The 20,845-nt window shown below is 40.6% G+C and overlaps 1 protein-coding gene across 2 annotated transcripts in view; it reads left to right on the top strand.

The window, feature by feature from the left end:
- The window catches only part of LOC126284808 (spermine synthase-like), a 49,980-nt gene extending 44,746 nt beyond the window's left edge, over positions 1-5,234 (top strand). For both annotated transcript variants that reach the window (XM_049983998.1, XM_049984000.1), the window contains one exon: positions 22-5,234. In XM_049983998.1, the coding sequence (XP_049839955.1) occupies positions 22-174 (153 nt within the window). In that variant the 3' untranslated portion in view covers positions 175-5,234. The remainder of the gene's footprint in view (positions 1-21) is intronic.
- Positions 5,235-20,845: the final 15,611 nt, after the last annotated feature.

Below are 20,845 nucleotides of genomic sequence, written 5' to 3'. Positions count from 1 at the left end.
GGTTGTTGTTGTTTTCTTTAGGGAAATGGAGCATCTTGTCCAGAGTCTCTCAGCATGTTTGAGTCTCAGCTAAAGCAGCTTTCCGTACCAGTACAGTTCACACGTGATCATGCATTTGTACCCTCATTTATGGAAGACTGGATCTTCTATCAAGTACAGCCAGTACCCAACTAGCATTTCAAATTTCACATTAAGCAAAATATGCTGCACACAGCATTCACAGCCCATGTGATCTCAAGATGACAGCAACAGTAAACTGCCAGATCATCCACAAGATGAAAGCTGTGCAGTCAAGAAATATGTGCACACAATTAAGTCACAAGGATATTTTCTCAGTACTGCTTTAAATTTAGTAGATACAGAAATAGTGTCGTCTGTAAGTTATATGTAACTTATGTTAACATGAAATGTGACTGAAATGCAAAGTGTTAAGTCCCTTAATTTGGTGCAAATGCCATATTGTCATGGTTGTTCCTCGTAAACATTTAAGACATGTGAAGTCATTATTAGGTTTTGTTATTCTAATCCATTTAGTTTTCTACTGTGCTATTTAAGTATTATTTCTGCAAGTGACTGTGTGTAGTACATAAAATATAGCATATCTATATCTGAGTTACAATATTGTAAAAAGGATAAATCACTACTCACCGTATAGTGGAGAAGTTGAGTTAGTCACAGACAGGCACAACGGAAAGACTACTAAGAAAGTTAGCCCAGTCTTTCTGTGCTTGTCCGTGACTCTGCTATACGTGAGCAGTAATATTATCATTATCCCATCTTTTGATGTATGCATCTTAATATATTCACCACTGTCAGTAGTTATAAAAGATTTATTTTCTCAGTTTTTATTTATGTATGAACTGCACTGCTAAAATTATGTACGCTTTACAAATGAGAGGAAAAGAGGGTCTTGTGGACTTCATTAATATTATAATCTGGGATAAAAAGTTAAGAAGTTGCCACATATATTTATCCACACTGACATTCAGCTGGTCTTTAACAAAGGCAACTCATCTAACATGACCAGAAGCCCTAAAATGTAAAAAGTGAAAAATTGGCACTTCATTGGAAGGCAAATGTTACTTGAAACAAAACAGAAAACTAGCACTGTATTCATAATCAATAAGAATGCCGATGCAGTGTTTTTGGAGTGTAGTACCATTCAACAGGTTCAGAAGCTTCTGTAGTGTGTATTTTAAAACATCAGTGTCAGAAATAGTGCAGTAGTTAAGTATTTGAAATCATCTTCATGTAAAAGTATCCCAAGTGTTACTTTTGGAATTGGTTTTGACTGTTTTTATTAATGTTAATTTTGTTTTTCTTACTCTCTTAAGAAATTTACCTAGTACCTGGACCAATTTAAGTTGCAAAACATTAACTATTTAACTAGTGTGCCCACTTTCAATATATTCCGTGGACATTGATAATGTTTGTGTACATTATTTAGACTGAATTATTTTGTGGCCAGTAAGTAAATTAATTGTGATGCTGTGCAGCACAATTGGTTGCATTTAGACTGGAGAATTCTAGTCTCAATTATGAGTCATGTCAATGTATCATTTTTGTGTTTTAATGCAATATTGTCAGTAATAAGGAAGTAGTATTTGTTTGATTAGTGAAGTAATTTGCTCGTAAGCAGTCTGTTTCATAAATATTTTTGCATTGTATCCTACAGTCTTGTATCTATATTTTATAAGCCAATGCATTTGTCACAAGGTAAAAACTTAATTGTGCTCATAAATTGATAGCCAAGTTTTGTAGGTTTATACAGGGTGCACCAGAAACAGCTGCCTGTTTTGAAAATTCAGCAGTAATTCAGGGGGAAAAAGTGAAAATCTTTATCTTTTTAGTAAAGACAAATTATTTTTTATCGATAATTAGTGTCTACATACTTCTTGACAATAACATTTGGTACATGTCCTTGCTGAATGACACAGTCATGTAGCCTGTCTGGAAGAGAAGAAACAACATATTTCTTGGAATCTCCCAAATGCATTCATGAATTTCGTCTCTCAGCTCACTAATAATGCTTGGGAGTTGCTCATGAACTTCAAGATAGCCTCACAAGAAAATAATTAGATGATGTGATGTCAGGGGAACAAACATGCCAATTGGTTCCCAAAGTGAGAAATAACTCTGCCTGGAATCATTTAATTCAGGATTCCCGCAGGAAGATGCGCAGAATGGACTGTTGCTTTGTCTTGCTGGAACTATAGATGGAGAGACAGCATGACAAATCCAGCACTCAGAATTTACTGTTACAGAAAGGTCCTCATTTAAAAAAAAGGCTCTGAAGAAATACTGGCACTTTTGTGTAGCACACTCTAGCAGTTCACATGAGGTGTGTGAGGCCCAGAACTGACTTGCATTTGTTTACATACGCAGACAAACTGGAATGGGTGTAATTTGACATTATTAATCTGTCTACTCTGCCCTCTTCAAAACTTTCAGAAGCTCCAAGAACGTGTATCAAAATTGAAGTCTCATCATTGTTTCCTTGTGGTAGTGAAGATCTTCGTCAATGGCTCAGCAACAAGCTAACCATTCGGGACAACACAAGAAGCTGTAATGCAATGTCTTTATAAATTCCTCTACTGCTGCAATGCGGTGCTCTACAGACTGTCACTCCGTGTCAACTGACCTCCTGAGAACTATATCCAACAATGCATGTAGCATTACAGCATAACACAGTGGGTGTCCTGTGAATGAATATTTAAAAGCAGTCTGGTGCAGCCAGTATTTGTTGTAGCATCTAATGATACACCAGCTTTTTGATCTGACTGTATTACTATTGCAATGAATTGAGACTTACACTCAAAAACTAATTTGTAATGACTGTGTCACACACACACACACACACACACACACACACACACACACACACACAGTGAGCTAAAAAGTCAATGTTCGTCCCCACCTTTCATGTACTGAAATAAAGTTCAGTAGCAGCAATTATATCTTTTACCTTTCCTATAGTTACTTAAATGTATTAATCATAATAGATCTAATTCATAAAGTTTAAGTAAGAGCAACCAACAAACTTGGCATGCCAGATGGATACATACATGTTCACAAAAAACAGAATGCCTTAAATAAGTAGAGATACATGTTCACATTTCACAGGACATTTAAATTAGTATGTTCTGCAGAAATGATTAGGTCAGTCACCTCGGTTAGTATGTTTCTCTGTTGCTTACTAGGCACAGGGTCACTATGGAGTCTGATAACTTGTTCCATCCGTTATGGCATCGAAGCGTATAAGGCACAATGGCTTCTTCAGGTGCAGCCACCCATGATGCATTTAGCTGTGATGGTTGGCATTCTATCAGTGCACCAAGTATTACCATACCCCACAAATTGTCAATTGGCAACAAGTATGGTGACCTGGACATAACAGAGCAAAAAGCTGATACCCTGTGACAACCAACAAGGCATATGTTTGTTCAGCAACAAGGTTCTGCATTGTCTTACTGAAAAATGTCATCTGGGGTATTGGGCAGAAAGGGTATGGTTATGGATCACATAAGTCATTCACGTAGATCAGTGCTCTGGACATGCACCAACTGTGATTTGTAGTTGTAGTTAATAGCACCCCACTCCTTAAGGCCTTGCGTTGGTATTGTATGTCTTGCACCAATGCAGTCACTGTGATACTGCCTCCCCTGTCTGCAGGGAACCAAAATGCAGTCATCAGTTTCAAACAAAACCTGGATTCGGCTGTAAACACTATCTGGTGCCATTCCTGTCCCCAGTGATGACATTCCACACACAATTGCCATCTACATTCGTCGTAGGTAGGCAGAGAAGTGGATGACTTGCAGGTAGCCATGGACTGTTACCCGTGATAGTGTATGATGTGTTACTGTTGCCAGAGCTGAGGAGGATGCAGATCTATTGTGTAATGCCATACACATTAGATGGCGATCATCTCAAGGGGTGGTTTGGGTGGTGTGACCTGACCCCTCTCATCGTGTTCTACAGCCTTCTGTGAACCATTCTGCACACACTCATTGCACAGCTGAAACACTTTGTTATACATGAGCAGCAATTTCCATTCTGGAATTTCCACGATGGCTGCATCTCATTCGCTCATGCCAATAATGCGCCCTCTTTCAAAGTCACTGATTTGATAGTACAGTTTGTGCATACATCTGTGAGGCATACCGCATGTCTGCTCAAGTCACAATGATCCATTACCTTTGGTTCATAGCAACAATAGCCACAGGCACCTTTTACCAATAGTTGGTGTTGCACTGCGATACCAAACCCACAGGCTAATATGGTTCAAATGCTAATCATTTCTGCAGAACATATTAATATAGATGTCCTGTAATAAGAACTTCCATCTCTAGTTGTTAAAGGTGTTGTTTATCTCTAAAAGTGTATTATAATGTTAACATAAGACCAGTTTAAAGGAAGCTGTCATGCACGTGGCCAATAAGTAACAAAACACATAAAAATAAGTGAAGTATTTTGTTAGCCTTAAGAGATGTTACCTTCTTAATATTTACACTTTAAAAAATTTTACATGGCAGTAGAAAACTCAGAAAAGGGTTTTATAAAAAGTGATATTCCCTAACTAACAGCGTGAAGTATGTTGGTCAATTCAAGCCAGGTGCCATGAGAAGAAAGTAGATATTGAGGTAACTCGTCACTAGGAAGATTTGAAAGTTTTATTTCAAAACTTTTATTTGTACTAGTAATTTGGACTCTTTGGGATTAGAGAACACACTGAGATAGGGAATATCATTTCTCTCAAAGAATGTTTGACATCCTTGAAAGGATTGACTCACAAAAAATATGTTTTTCATGTTGTGGCAACACTGAGGAATAGGCATTCGGTGCCCCCCTGTCACGAATAACGTACAATATTAAGAGGTAAAAAAGTTATTTATTTTGACTGAAGTGTCTAGGGAAGAGCTGGGTTAATTACAACACACACTTCCACAGTGGAAGGGTTATTGGTCACTCATTGATGGTCCTGCCTTTAATACCCAATAACCACATCTGCTATTTTTCCTGTAACGAACTGTGACTGAATTCTCTACTTTCTTGATGTCAAACTGAAGTGGTTTCACTAGGCTAACAACCATACATTTAGTTTTATTAAATACAATACTTGCATTTTTCTAAATTTGATAGGTTTTGTTTGTATTAAATGGAATGTAAAATGACTTAAATGTGCTTCTGTAGCAGATCAAAGGCAAATTAAAATTAACTCAGTTTCGTTCTAACAGTGTGTTGTGATTCAATCACGATAGCATGGCACAAATCACCAATAAAATGACCTGGTCTCCTTTTAAAATATGAAACTGTACTGTAAAAAGGATCTTGCAATGTATCTTGGGTCTGAATAGAGGCATCAGGTCCAGATTTTAGCTGAGGGCTTTGGAGAAGCTTTGTAAAACTAAAGATTTGCATGTCACATCAAATTGTTTCCTTCCTCATACTTTTCCCTGTCTAATTTAATGTTGATAGCCAGAACATATAAAGGAATTAGAAGAGTTGACCAGAATGGATAGTTTGTTGAGTATGAAGAAAAATAAAATATGGTAATGGAACTGAGTCAAATTAAAAAAGATGATGCTGGTTGAATTAGATTAGGGGAATGAAAAACAAATAGGAGTTGACGAGTTTCATTATCTGGGCATCAAAATAACCAATGATAGTCAAAGTAGAGAGCATGTAAAATGTAGACTGGCAAAAGCAAGAAAGGCATTTGTGGGAGAGGAGGATGGAACAACGTAGAATACAACTGACAGTTTTTGTATGGGGTGTAACCTTCTACTCAAGCGAAACATGGACAATAAGCAGTTGAGATGAAAAGAGAATAGAAGCTTTTTAAATGTGGTGCGGCAGAGGAATGCTGAGAAATTATATGGGTATGTTGATAACTAATGATACACTGAATCGAATTGAAGAGGATTGGTAATGGAAGTTAGTGTGTGTGTGTGTGTGTGTGTGTGTGTGTGTGTGTGTGTGTGTGTGTTTGTGTTTGGAAGGGAGATAAAAATCACATAGGGAAACCAATGCTGGAATACCATAATCAGGTTCAAATGGATGCAGATTGCAATAGGTGTGAAGAGGCTTGCTCAGGATAGTTTAGTGTGTAGAGATCATCAAACTAGTTTTAGGATTGAAGGGCACAATGAACAGTATATTTAATGTTTGTGTTTAGGGGCGGGAGGCGCATACGTACAGACGCAAGTTCCCCAAGTGTGTCCAACAGACCAAATTGGTGTTGTTCAGTCATCCTGATTTAAAATGCTTATGGTTGCCATAAATAATGCATATAAATTTTTGGGTGGTTCCAGTGAAAAGGCCAAAACTGATTTCGTTCCATGTTCTTGTACAGTTTGAACTTATGCTCAATCTCTAATGGCCTAGTTTTTGATGAGACTCTGAGCTGGAATCTACCGCCCTCCCTTCACATACATCAAAATGTTAGTCTCACTGTGAGGACAGTTACTGTTGAAAAAGCACAGGGTTCATTTCACGTGAATCCAGATTATGAGATGTAACTCACTAAATTGTGATGGGTGGGATAAACCTGCATTAGGTATCGATTGTTGAAAGCAATGGTGCCCCAACCCATCACACTGCTATGCCACTCCACAATGCAACCCTCTAGATTGCGCTCACCACAGTACTGCTGGACACTTACGCGACCATCACATGCTGAAGTGGGATTCATCCGAAAAGATTACAAGTTGCCACTCAGCACCCCAGTGATGGTGTTCACTTGCCTATTGCAGTTGGAGGAGCTTGTGGTTTCTGGACAATGGATGCCGGCGTAATGGCATGCTTGCAACCAGTCCAGACAGCAGCGACAAACTGTCGATGCAGACAAGTTCACACCTGTTGCAGTACTCCAGCGACAAGCCAACACTGTAGATAATGCTGCACAGTCCACAGTGGCCATGCAGACGAGATGACAGTCATCCCATGCTGTGGTCACGTTCCATGGTCCAGTTCCTGCTTGTCACTGCGTACGACCTTCCTCTATCCACTGTTTCCACACAGGCATTATTGTCATAGTACCATGGCCTGTGTGAGTCAAAATGACACGGTATGACAACCCCTTTCCCAGAGACCGATCACTTTGCCCTGTTCGAACAGGGTGCACACTCGCACATGTCTGCTTGTCTCTGTGTATGTGCGGATGGATATGTGTGTGCGTGCGAGTGTACACCTGTCCTTTCTTCCCCCTAAGGGAAGTCTTTTTGCTCCCGCCTGGGATTGGAATGACTCCTTACCCTCTCCCTTAAAACCCACATCCTTTCGTCTTTCCCTCTCCTTCCCTCTTCCCTGAAGAAGCAACCATCTGTTGCGAAAGCTAGTAATTCTGTGTGTGTGTTTTGTTCATTGTGCCTGTCTGCCGGCGCTTTCCCGCTTGGTAAGTCTTGGAATCTTTGTTTTTAATATATTTTTCGCATGTGGAAGTTTCTTTCTATTTTATTTACATTATTATTATAATAATGTTTATTTGCCCATGTTAACTTTACAGTCTTGGACATCGTCTTTTTTTGTACAATTATATCAATATCATGTCATTCCAAGAATGATTGTATATCATTCCATGCAATAATGTTATAAACACATTAGCACATTATATATCACTCCGTACATATAATGATTATATACATCAATTAGCCAATTATAACAATACCACCACTAATATACTGCAGTATGTAAAAGAATAAACTAATAGTATTGTAGCTCAGAATTCTTTTAATGAGTATAAACATCTTTCTGTTAACAAATTTTTCAACTTTCCATTGAAAAGATTGCCTTTGAGTTGCTTTATATTTTTTGGCAACTTATTATAGAATTGTTTCCCAGTTACATATGGACTGTGATTTGTAGCTTTGTTAGTCCGTATCCTATGATAGTCACTTTTGGCTCGAATACTGTAATTATGGGTGTCACTGTTCTTTACACTATTTTCCTCGTTTTCTTTTACAAACATTATGGTCTCAAATACATACAATGAGTACACAGTGTTAATTTATAATTTTTGAAATAGTCCCTACAGGACTTATATTAGCAATTATCCTAACTGCTCTCTTTTGAAGGCTAAAAATGCAATCCATATAGACAGTGGGTGCCCCACCCCAGTTGCTAATGCTGTTGTTGTAGATGGTCCTTTTCGAAACCCATGTTGTGTTTTGTTTAATAGTTTGTATTTACAGAAGAAGGATTCCATTTGATCTAGAATTATTCTTTCAAGCAGCTTGCCACGTGTTGAAGTCAAAGAGATTGGCTGGTAGTTATTTATGTCTGTGATAGCCCCCTTTTTGTACACTGGTTGTATCTCAGTGATTTTTAAAAGCTCTGGAGAGTTACCCTGGTCAATTGAACTGTTAATTAGATGTGTTATTGGTTTTATTAACTAATTTTTGCTTTCTTTAAGTAGTGTGGACGATATGTCATCCCAGCCACTAGATGATTTTACTTTGAGTTTTGAGATTATATTCAACCAGATGGCAGTTGTAAGAGTTGAGGGACATGAAAGGGAAGCAGTGGTTGGGAAGGGAGTGAGACAGGGTTGTAGTCTCTCCCCAATGTTATTCAATCTGTATATTGAGCAAGCAGTAAAGGAAACAAAAGAAAAATTTGGAGTACGTATTAAAATCCATGGAGAAGAAATAAAAACTTTGAGGTTCGCCGATGACATCATAATTCTGTCAGAGACAGCAAAGGACTTGGAAGAGCAGTTGAACGGAATGGATAGTGTCTTGAAAGGAGGATATAAGATGAACATCAACAAAAGCAAAACGAGGATAATGGAATGTAGTCGAATTAAGTCGGGTGATGCTGAGGGAATTGGATTAGGAAATGACACTTAAAGTAGTAAAGGAGTTTTGCTATTTGGGGAGCAAAATAACTGATGATGGTCGAAGTAGAGAGGATATAAAACATAGACTGGCAATGGCAAGGAAAGCGATTCTGAAGAAGAGAAATTTGTTAACAGCAAGTATAGATTTAAGTGTCAGGAAGTCATTTCTGAAAGTATTTGTATGGAGTGTAGCCATGTATGGAAGTGAAACATGGACGATAAATAGTTTGGACAAGAAGAGAATAGAAGCTTTCGAAATGTGGTGCTACAGAAGAATGCTGAAGATTAGATGGGTAGATCACATAACTAATGAGGAAGTATTGAATAGGATTGGGGAGAAGAGAAGTTTGTGGCACAACTTGACCAGAAGAAGGGATCAGTTGGTAGGACATGTTCTGAAGCATCAAGGGATCACCAATTTAGTATTGGAGGGCATCGTAGAGGGTAAAAATCGTAGAGGGAGACCAAGCGATGACTACACCAAGCAGATTCAGAAGGATGTGGGTTGCAGTGGGTTCTGGGAGATGAAGCAGCTTGCACAGGATAGAGTAGCATGGAGAGCTGCATCAAACCAGTCTCAGGACTGAAGACCCCCACAACAACAACAACAACAACAACATTCTCCTAGAATTTCATCAATTTGCTCTATTTTGTTAGTAATGTACTGAACATTCTAAAACATTATTGTACATTTTTCTTCTTTCTTGAAGCAGTTAGTAAAGATTTCGCCTTTGTGTGTGCACACTGAAGGCCGATTTACACTAAAAAGGGAACATCAGTTTCACTCAAAAGCAAACTATTTTTATATATGCGGCTACTGAGTATGATGTTTTCAGTGATCAATATGCTTACTTTTTCGCAAAGAAAATGCTTACCCTCATAGTTCAGATGCAGTCCGTGTTTAGTATGCATGCCCTTATCTAGTGTGCTCATGTCTAGAATTCAACATTTTTCGTAACTTGAACACAATAATTTAATCCTGACATATGTTTTTCTAATCTCTTTGTTTACACAAGAGTTGTACATTAAGTCGTGTTGGTGCGGGATGGTAGCAACAATAGTTTTTTTTTTATTTGTTTCATTCCAGAAATTTAGACAAACCTCCAATACACAGATTGGCTTCATGACAAGCCACATCATTTGAACCTGCAATACGGGCAACGAAGTCATTGTCATGCGACATTTTACCGTCTAAAGATGTGTTTATTACAGTGTTATTTGTTTTCGCACCTGGCTTCACCACACTACTCACTTGGATATTTTGATTAACACTTTGTAGAATCTCAGCCTGCTTTCTTCCATGACTGTCGGCAAGCAAGTGTACGTTGCACTTCGTGGCGGAATTCAGAGTGGAGTTGCCACTGCTACCTTCATGTTGTTTATTAAGTTTGTTAACAGACTTTTTTCCATCTGATTCTACCCTTTCGCTGCTTTCACTATTTTTGAAGCATATGTCACTACTTTTAGTCGCTGGCGCAGTCGTTTTCTGTTGCATTCGTCTTTGGCCCACTGGTTTGTTTTCTTGGTCACACACTCTTTACGTAGTTCGTCATCCTTATTGCAGTCAACACTACTAGTCGACAGAACACTATACCTGTTATCTGTAATTATAATTTCATTTGCTGCGTCTGATTCCTATCTATCGCTTCCTTTCCACTTCTCATCACTCTCCAGGTTCCCGTTTTGTGGCTTAATTGTTTTATCATTTAGAATATGGCTCAACTTCTTCAGCTCACAGTTTTCATCAGTTATACTCACGTCTTAGAAGATCTACAATTTTTTGTAAACTTGAAATGTGTTCTTTTAGTTTTTCGATTTCACTTTTACAGTTTTCACAGGATTCCTTTTTTACGGCACAACAGTAACTTGTACTCACTCATTCACTATGCATCACTACACACAGTCCTGAATACATTACTTTTTCAAGGATTTTGGATAAAGCTGTCAAAAGTGAGATGGGGCGGTAGTTGTTAGCATCAGATTTCCCCCCGTTTCTATGCAATGGTTTAATAGTAGCGTATTTCAGTCTATCTGGAAAAACGCCGTTTCAGTGAGCTACTACGTATGTGGCTGAGACTCCTACTTACTTGTTTGGAACAAGCATTTAGTACTCCGTTGGAAATGCCATCAATTCCACACGAGCTTTTACTTTAGAGTGAATTTATTATTTTTTCTAATTTTGGTAGGAGAGGTAGGTTCAATTTCTTCAAATTGCATAGATATTACCTTTTCCATATACTACCTTGGGTTGAGTTTGACAGAAATACAATCTTCCTGTGCTCTCGGTTGCCGTGTTTCCCTTTTAACAATATTCCAAATTGTTTTAATTTTATTATCAGATGTGCTAATCTCAGACACAATGCACATACTTCTGGAGTTTTTAATAACTTTCCTTAATACAGTGCAGTAGTTTTATAATGTTTCAGTTTCGGGATCATTACTGCTCCTAGCTGTAAGATACATTTCCCTTTCCTGTTTACAATACATTTTTATCCCTTTAGTGAGCCATGGCTTTTTTATGGTTACCTACAATTATATTTCACTTATGTTTTAGGGAAACAGTTTTCAAATATACTCTCCCAGGCATCATGAAATAGGTTAAATTTTAAATTAGCATCAGGTTCCCTGTACACCTCATCCCAGACTAACTGTTGCAAGCTTTCCCCAAAATTCTCAATTGTTAAATCATAATTGAACACACTATTTTGGAGGAATGTTTTGCATTACTGTATGGAGCTATGTCATGTACTGAAAATAGCTGTCCATCATGATCAGACAGACCATTCTTAATAGAAAAGTTTTTATTTGATTAAATTTATCTTGGTCTATAAAAATATTATCTGTCAATCTGCTGCTTTACTGTACCACCCGAGTAGGAAAATCAATAACTGGTCAAATTGAAAGAACCAAATAATATTTCAGGGTCAAGCTTTCTATCGAACTCTTTCAGAAAATCTACACTTAAATCCCCACAAACAATAATTTGCTTCCATCTGTCTGACAGACAGCACAACAAAGACGCCAAGGTTTCAAAATTAATTGAGAATTTCCCAAAGTGCGATCTATAGATGGCTAAAATTATAAAAGTGCCATTAGTTAGTTGGCACACACTTCTATATGTTGCTCTACACAAAAAATTTTAATTTCCAGAGTTTTCACACTATGGCAGATTTTAAAATATATGGCAACTCCTCCTCTCTCCATTATATGTCTACCTGCATGTGCTGAAAGTTTATATCCACTTACATTTACCATTTCCATACCTGTGACTATATGATGACCAGACAGGCATAGTACATCTATTCCACCCTCAGTTTCTAAATTTTCTAAACAAACAAGAAGTTCATCTACTTTGTTTTTTAATCCTCTGATATTCTTATGCAATATACTAACATTATTTTTCACTGCACTGTTATGAAATCTTGTGATATTTTAACATCTCTAGTATCCTACCTGCCTGTCTGAGTTTCTCATTAAGCTTAATTTTAATCAGCATTGGACGACTGGATACTGATCCTAGCCTAAAAAAAGTAGTACTCCCATGAGTTTCAGTGCCCCCTTAAAGATTCTGCTATCATCCCAGCCAGTTTCCCCCTTCCCTTTCCCATAAAGATGCAGGCTATGCCTTGTGAAGTCCTACTTATCAATGCAATCAACAGGAACCAAACCTATGCCTGACAAAGCAGCCACCCAAAGCAGCTGATCTCACTCCATATTGACCATCCTGACAGAGCTGTTGAATTGGGGTTGATCACATGCGTGCATGTGTTTACGGGCACTCAACGGTGGGGTGCTCAGTGACCTTACTGATATTAAAAGTAATGAATGTACATAAAAGTAGTAAAATATGACCATACATGTTAAGACAACATGAAAGAATAAAAGATGCTATACGGAAGACTAAAACAAAAGTAAAATGACAAAGGAGCTAAAAGGAAGGCACACGAAAATGTCACTGGCAAGCCACTTAACATAAAATATGGGTAGCCAATTGCTCTGTGAACATATTACAACCACCTCCCTAAAGTGTTGGTAAAAAGTTGGACAATTCACAAAACTTTAAAACTGGAACCACATTCGTTTCATCATTACCTAAAACAGACTGCAGATCCATCGGCATATCAGCTGCTGGTCAGAAAATAAAATGCAGTCTAATAAAATGTGGCATACAGTGATCTGTATGCCACAAGGGCTACACACTGGAGGGTCTTCTCACTGGATCAAGAAACAAACATCATAAGGCTGTGGCCAACATGAAGGCGAGTGAGGAGGACCTGTCAATGTGGCTGGAAGGAGGTACGCCACAGTCTAGTTGTGAGCTTTACGACACAGAGCTTATTGCCTGTTGCTTCCAGCCACTCATTCCTCCAGTGACACAAGACTCTTGAGCTCAACAGTGAGGTCATAGCACACAGGGAGATGATACACTGAAATACCCGAGGATCAAGGCATGCCTCCTTAGCTGCTAGATCTGCCCTTTCGTTTCCAATTCCCAGGTGCCCTGGTACCCAGCAGAAAGACACCTCATTCCCTACCTGTTGTAGGTGGAGGAGACTATCCTGGATAGTCTGGACTACTTTATCTATAGGGTACAAAAGTTTCAGGGAGTGAAGGGCACTCAGAAAGTCTCATCTGCTCCAGTGCCTGCAAGATTCCATACAGTTGTGTATCATCAGAGACAGCAAAGGCTGTCAGTCCTTGAGTACACAATCTGGGAAAACAACGGAGCAATCAACAGAATCCACATTTCAACCCATCTGTAAATAAATAAAAAAACAGCAGCAATATAGTAGTTGTGCTCAGACAAAATGTCAGAAAATATCGCATTAAAATCTAAAATCACTCTGGGCCTCTCCAGTAACCAGGGCGACAGATGGGTAAAACCCTGGTGTCGGAGTCATACGGCTCCAAACCGAGTGACTCCAGCACACGCTGCACGTGGATCCCGAATGGCATTGTGACCCATCAATGGTTGGGAAAAAGGCTCTCCAGAGGTGGACGAACAACAGTAAGGTGTGCGGGTGAAGTCAGAGCTGTGAGGAACTTGCATGCCCAATGCACCATGAGGAGCTGGTGTCATGTGGTAAGTGGCAGTTCCCCCACCTCAGAACAGAGGCTGAGTATGGGACTGGTCTGCTAAGCACTTATAGCCAGCCAAATACCCTCATGGTGGACAGTGTCAATCACCCTCAAGTAAGAGGGCCTCACTGACTCATACACTGTGCACCCATAGCCCAGTGCTGAATGCACGAAAACCCTATAAAACTAGAGATCATGTGCTCTGTCGGCTCACCGAGACCTGTGGCTTGGGCACTTTAAGATATTCAGTGCTTTCAGGATCCTGGATCTCAGGTGTGGCAACCACGACAATTTAGAGTCAAAAATGAGACCCAGAAACCTCATTGAGTCCCTAAAATGTAGGATGGTATCCCCATATGCAAGGCACATAAAATAAAAATATGAGAACAATTAAAATGAAAACACACACACACACATCACACCACACCACACCATTCTCCTGTTCAAATCAACCTGACCGTGAGTCACCAACTCATTTGCTAAAAAACTAGAGAGACAGGAAAGACAGTATGAAGATGGGGAGGTGACCACGAAAGCCGCATTGATGCAGTTATGCGAGAATACAGTGTCTCCATGTAGTATCATTTGCCTTACTGCTATCAAAGAACATTCTGATACAGTGACGGTTACATAATAAAGACTGCTGAATAGCTTCCTCTAGCAGGGTCAGGTTGTCGACAGTGGACCTAAATCTCCAGAATCCACACTGAGAGTGACTAAGGAGTTGTCTGGTCTCTAAAAACCAGATCAGACAATGGATAACCATTTGCTCCAGTGTTTTTCCCACACTGCTCATTAAGGTGATAATCCAGTAACTACTGGGATATGTGCGGTCCTTTCCAGGTTTGAGGAGAGGTATCAACAATGCTTCTCTACGCGAGTCGGGGAAGATAGCTGTCTGCCACATAAGATTAAAACATACAAGAAGGATTTCCTGTGATGTTGCAGGCAAATGTTTAAGCATGCAGTACCGGATTTGGTCGTAACCAGGTGCAGTATCACGAGTCGCAGACAGAGCTGATTCCAGCCCCCACATTGAGAAAGGGTAACTGTAAGTTTCAGAAACATTGGATCTAAAGTACAATTTTCTCCTTTCTACAGCCGCATGGTAGCGATGAAATGCCAGATCTTGGCTGGCATTGGCAGTAGTTTGTGCAAAATTCTGTGCGAGCACCCAAGTGGTGTTTTTGCGAGCTGTTTAGACACATCCCTGTTTCAGTACTGCTACTGAGGGTAAACGAATACATTTACCAGAAATCCTCCTGATGGCTTCCCATACTTTTGTAGCACAAGTGGAATAGAACACTTGCCATGACCTTTCCTTGTTCTCCTTGATTACATATGAAGCCTTGGCCCTCTCGACTTGGAAGAGTTGCACGCCTGTCCCTGATGGCTGAACAGCACTCATCTGTCCACCAAGGTACAGGTCACCTAATAAGATGACCTGGGATAGATAAGTCAGTGGCATGATGCATCACTCATGTGATGTGGTCCATCCATTCAGGGACACTGCTGCGATATTCACACAGCCATCTGCCTGAACAGTGTCCAATCAGCCCTGCTGACCATGCATGTTGGTGACTTTACTTCAGGTAATGCCCAATTCAGAATGCAGAGTGAGAAGTGGTCACTGGAATGAAGATTGTCAATGACCTCCTACTGAACAGAATCTGCGATGCAGAAAGAGAGGCTGATGGCTGAGAATGGCCTGGTAGCAGTACAGAAATGAGTGTGAGTACCAGTGCTCAGGATGCACAGCTCATCAGATGCTATGAGGCTTTCCAAAACCTGACCCCAAGACAAGTATAGGTCTAGCCCCACAAGACATGATGGGCATTGGAGTATGTCAGCACGAGAAATGGTCACAGAGTAGTTCCACAAGATCTGTAAGAGCCACAGAGTCTATTGCATCTGTGATCCTCTGACACCTGTGAGTTTTAACAGCAACTGTTTGCAGGTCAGTAGCCAAGGGGAGAGCAGTGATGTGTGTTAATGACAAACACAGCGAACTCTCCCTTGCTCTCTCCCCACTGAGGTCATACTTTCGGTGAAGGGTATAGCCCCGTAACGCAGGAGTGTCAGTGGCATTAAAATGTGTTTCTTATAAACAAAGGTACAGGGGGTAGTCCTGCACTAGCAATTTCAGATCCTCTACATGGTCCTGAACCCATTAATATTCCACTGTAATACAGGAGCCATCTATCATGTAGGTTGTACTTTCACCCTGTCTTTCTGCTGGGGAGGGGAACCCATAAAGGGTGGGGGCTCAGTCTTGGAGCAAGATGATTGCCCTGTTCAACATCAACCATTAGGCTCTACAGAAGAGTCAAGAGAGATGTCAGATAGTATCATGTCGACATCATCAGACTGTTTACTGGCTTGACTCCGTTAGTGGGGGATGCTTGGCCTCCGATTTTTTTGCCCTGGGTAGGCTTTGGAACCACAACAGGGGCAACAGTAGTGGCAGCACTTGATGTCGGACCAGACTGAAACTTAGAGGGAGCAGCTCTGCAACATTAGCGGCCACAGACTTTTCCAATGTTTTGGGTGGCACTGTAGATGGTAAAGAAACTGCAGCACCACTAGTACACTGACAAATGCAGGTACTAGTGCTAACACTAGTTACCTCCATTTGTGTAGCAGCATCAGTTTTCTGTACTGACTGTTTAACAATTGACACAAAGGAGGTGGTAAATGTTGGGGGCTGCATGATCTTATAAATCTTCTGTCATGTCTTTTTTTATTTCCTGTATCTTCTCTTCTTCAAGGAAGACAAAGCAGTCCCTACTCCAGACAGGGTGAGCCCCAGAACAACTGTCACCCTTTGAAGGAGACGAACATCAGACTCTGTCATGGGCAGACTTTCCACATTTGCCACAAGTGACCTCTCCCTTACAGCCATGTGTGCTGTGCCCAAATCATTGGCATTTAAAACAAAACATGGGGTTGGGACATAGGGCCACACAGTTAAGTGAAGTTTTGTGATATTAAAAGTGAAGATGAACGAGTCGGATTTAATCACATCACCTTCCACCCTCTTCATAATATTCTGCACATCTACAATGCATTCTTGGGACCATTCAACTGTCAGGTCTTCCTTGGGGATGTTCACCAGGTCTTTGCAGATCACAACACCTTTACTGTAGTTTAATGTGGTATGGAGCTCGGCCTCAATGGCATATTCCCCAGGGTATTGGCCTTCTGCAGGTTTGTTAATTGTTGGGAACTTGATATTTCCATCAACAGTGTCACATTTCGTAGCCGCTTTACTGATTTTAAGGTACCGGCAATCCTTTATAAACCCTTTTGTATGTAAAAAGGTGACACCATTTCAAAACTCCCCTCTTTATATTTAACTAGTAAAAATACACTCTGGTCAGCAGCATGCGTTCTGTTACTAAACCCAGTTGAATTCTTCAATATATCTGAGTCCAAAGGACTGGTTATGTGAGCCCTCTTATTTGACTTGGCATTAGTACTGACCAGTGGCCCACCCATTCTGCTAGGAGGTGGAAGAGAAGACTTAGAAAGATCCATCTTGGCCCCAGGCAGCTACGGAAATAAGTCCACCTAAAAAGAGCCCCGCATGCCTAGACAAGCATTGTACAACTGAGGAGTGGCAGGTTCCCCAGATGTTGCCTTCAACAGCCATGCATCTCAACAGCATGCAGCACACTTGAGGTTTTTTTTTTTTTTTTTTTTTTTTTTTAGGTTTTTACGATACGATCCAGGCAGTCAAACAAAGATCCCTGTTCCCTGTGACACACAACATTCCACTGCCACAACTTGCAGTGGTTGCTGAAGCATGCCCAGGGCTTACGGCGACAGGCAGTACTTACCAGTCCCAAGATCAGTAACCGTGGCGTCACCAAGCCATACTCTGCAAACAAATGCTGAGGGTGGGATGTGTTTAAAAATCATATGAAAAATCGATAGACCAACATGCGCTGAATGCTACGCGCTTTGTGAAACAAGGCTTTTGCTTCAAGAATATGAGTTTGGTGCCCCCTGAAATCACCACCTGGGGCAGATAACCCGGTTTGATACCCCCACTTAGACCTGGGCCTGCTCCCATGTGTAATTTATATCTGCTCATTGGTAGGAGGCACCGCACCTGCTGGCACTGTCAGCACTGAAACATTGCCACCTCTCATGTTCCCATTCCCCACGGGACATCATGCCCATCGGCCAACTTATTGTATACACACTGTTTCTGTCCAGGAAAATAATCAAATTTGACCCGTATGTCCAGGATTTTTGAAGTTTCCCACTGGAGTTGGCAATTTAAGTGATGACAAGCCCACCCCAGTGATATGTCAGGTTAATGAATTACACATTAATGGCATCTGGAACAGTTTAATCCACTACAGCATACAAATTTGTTTTACATGACGAAAAATTGCTCCATTATGTTAATGATTAAATGAACATGTATACTGCTTATTTTAACTTTGGCATACCCATGAGATAGATACATCTTCCCTTAGGGCCACCCTCTGTCACTATGTAGCACTGCTTTAATTCAACTAATTACAGTACTGCAGGCTGGTTTCACCAAGAAGAATAAGTGGATAGCTTGGTCAGCTAAAACACTAAAGAGCACTTTCAGTTGAAAGGAGTATGCAGTTCAACTGACAGAAAAACTAGTGATAGTTTTCACTTGAAAAGAAAGAATGAATCTTTCAGTTAATATATAAAGATAAAATGGTGATGAATCTTTTCATTCGGTTGCTCCTAAAGATTACTTTCACTCAAAAGAATGAATAATTCAACTGATATGTGTAATTACAACCAAATGAATCGACTGTTTTCATTTGATGGTTCCAATCACTATTGGATGCCTGTGCCATGAGGGAGCATTTCTTCAGAAGCAGGTTTGTGAGGGCCACGGACTGACAGAATCTGAAAAAGGTGATGGTCATTGTGAAAGGAGAGGTGAAATACAGAGAAAGGAAATTTTATTAATTGGTGTGGTGGGGGGGGGGGGGGGGGGGGAATTGAGAGTTTAAGCAGCATGTAAGGAACAGGATATGGGACTGAGTTTTAGTCAGTGAAAGGGATATTTTTCTGAACTGTTGCAGAAAGATGGAGCAAGGGTTCAATGTAACAGAGATGGTATTGGGGAAACAGGAATGATACGAATATTGGCAAATGAAGGTGTCAGATGGTTTTGAGGGGAGCTAATAACAAAAAAGATAAAAAAAGGATGCACAAACACAAGAGAATATGTAAAAAAAGTGGAAGAAAGGGAAAGTATGAGGCATGGGAAAGGGAAAGTATGAGGCATGGGAGTACGCACATGTTGAGATATGAGAGAAAGGGTGAAGGGGGATTGGATTGGTTAGGCTGAGATTCACAAGTGGATGATACTGGTAGGTGTGGAAAATGAAATGCAAATACATGTGAAGATGCGGGAGAAAATGTGAACAATAGAAATAAATATAATTATTGGTGCGAAGCATTTCGGTCACAAGATGCTGTATCAACAATCCATGCAGTCATGTAGCTGTGTTGTGTGTGGACAATATTGTTGATACAGTGTGCCTTGGAAGTCAGACCAAGTGCAGTTAGAAAGTGGATGAAAAAACACACAAAAGAAGAGTAATGCTTCAGAAAATAGTAACAAAGGAAGATACCACAGGATTGTGGGACAGAAGAAAAGCTGCTAGAAAAAAGCAAACAATTCAAACTCCAAGTTGGAATATCAACATTATTGAAAAAAGGAAAGGTCGCTACTCACCATAAAGATGATACATTGAGTTGCAGACACGCACAACGCGAACACTGTTACATTTAGCTTTTAGTCAAAGCCTTCTTCAGAAAAGAAAAACACACACACAAGCAAGCACACCTCACGCAAACAAGACAGCCACCTCCAGCAGCTCAGACTGGAACACAACTGTCAAATTGAAAGACAGCAACAATTTGGAGTGGGGTGGGGATATGTGTCTTCCTCAACCCAGCATGACACCTTCCTGACCTGATGGTTTCATCCACATCTCTGTCTACATCAAACCCACCAATAGTACCTACATTTTGACAGCTGCCATCCCTTCCAAACCAAGAAATCCCTCCCATACAACCCGGCCACACAGAGGTGACATATCTGGAGCGACAAGAACTTCCTTAACTGCCTTGCCCAGTATGCTGAAGATCTCCTCAAGGTCTTCACAAACAGGCACTACCCACCCCACCCCCAGTGCAAACACACACACACACACACACACACACACACACACACACACACACACTCTCTCTCTCTCTCTCTCTCTCTCTCTCTCTCCCTCTCTCTCTCTCTCACTCTCACACACTCTCTCTCTCTCTCTCTTTTACTTTCACCACTCCAAAGAACCAGCTACCAAGGAGTGCCCCCTTTGTCAGCCAATACCACCTCAGACTGGAATAACCAAACCACATCCTTCATCAGGGCTTTGATTACCTATCATCATGCCCTGAAATGAGGAAGATCCTATCAAAGACCCTCTCCACCCCTGCCAAAGGTGTGTTTTGTCACCCACCCCACCCCACCCAACCTCAACCTCCACAACATTCTAGTCCATCCCTCTGTCACTCCCAATCCCTTGCCACAGGAACCATATCCCTGTGGAAGACCCCGGTGCAAGACCTGCCCACTCCACAAACCCAGCATTTACTATACCGCTACTAACTTATCATACCCAACAGAAGCTGGGCCACCTGTGGAAGCAACCATGTCATCCACTAGCTCAGCTGCAATCATTGCACAGCTTTTTATACTAATATAACTACCATCACTTCTCCCAGAATCAACAGCCAAACTGTGGCCAAGGGTATAGTAGACTACCATGTGGCACAATATGTGGATGAACATAAAATGCTTGATTTCAACAGCTGTTTCACAACTCATACAGTTCGGATCCTCCCCACAACCAAGAGCTTTTCTGAACT

Source organism: Schistocerca gregaria, chromosome 8 (genome assembly GCF_023897955.1).
Source record: "Schistocerca gregaria isolate iqSchGreg1 chromosome 8, iqSchGreg1.2, whole genome shotgun sequence".
NCBI lineage: Eukaryota > Metazoa > Arthropoda > Insecta > Orthoptera > Acrididae > Schistocerca > Schistocerca gregaria.
Note: the sequence above shows the minus strand (reverse complement) of the source record. Positions and strands in the feature narration are given on the sequence as shown.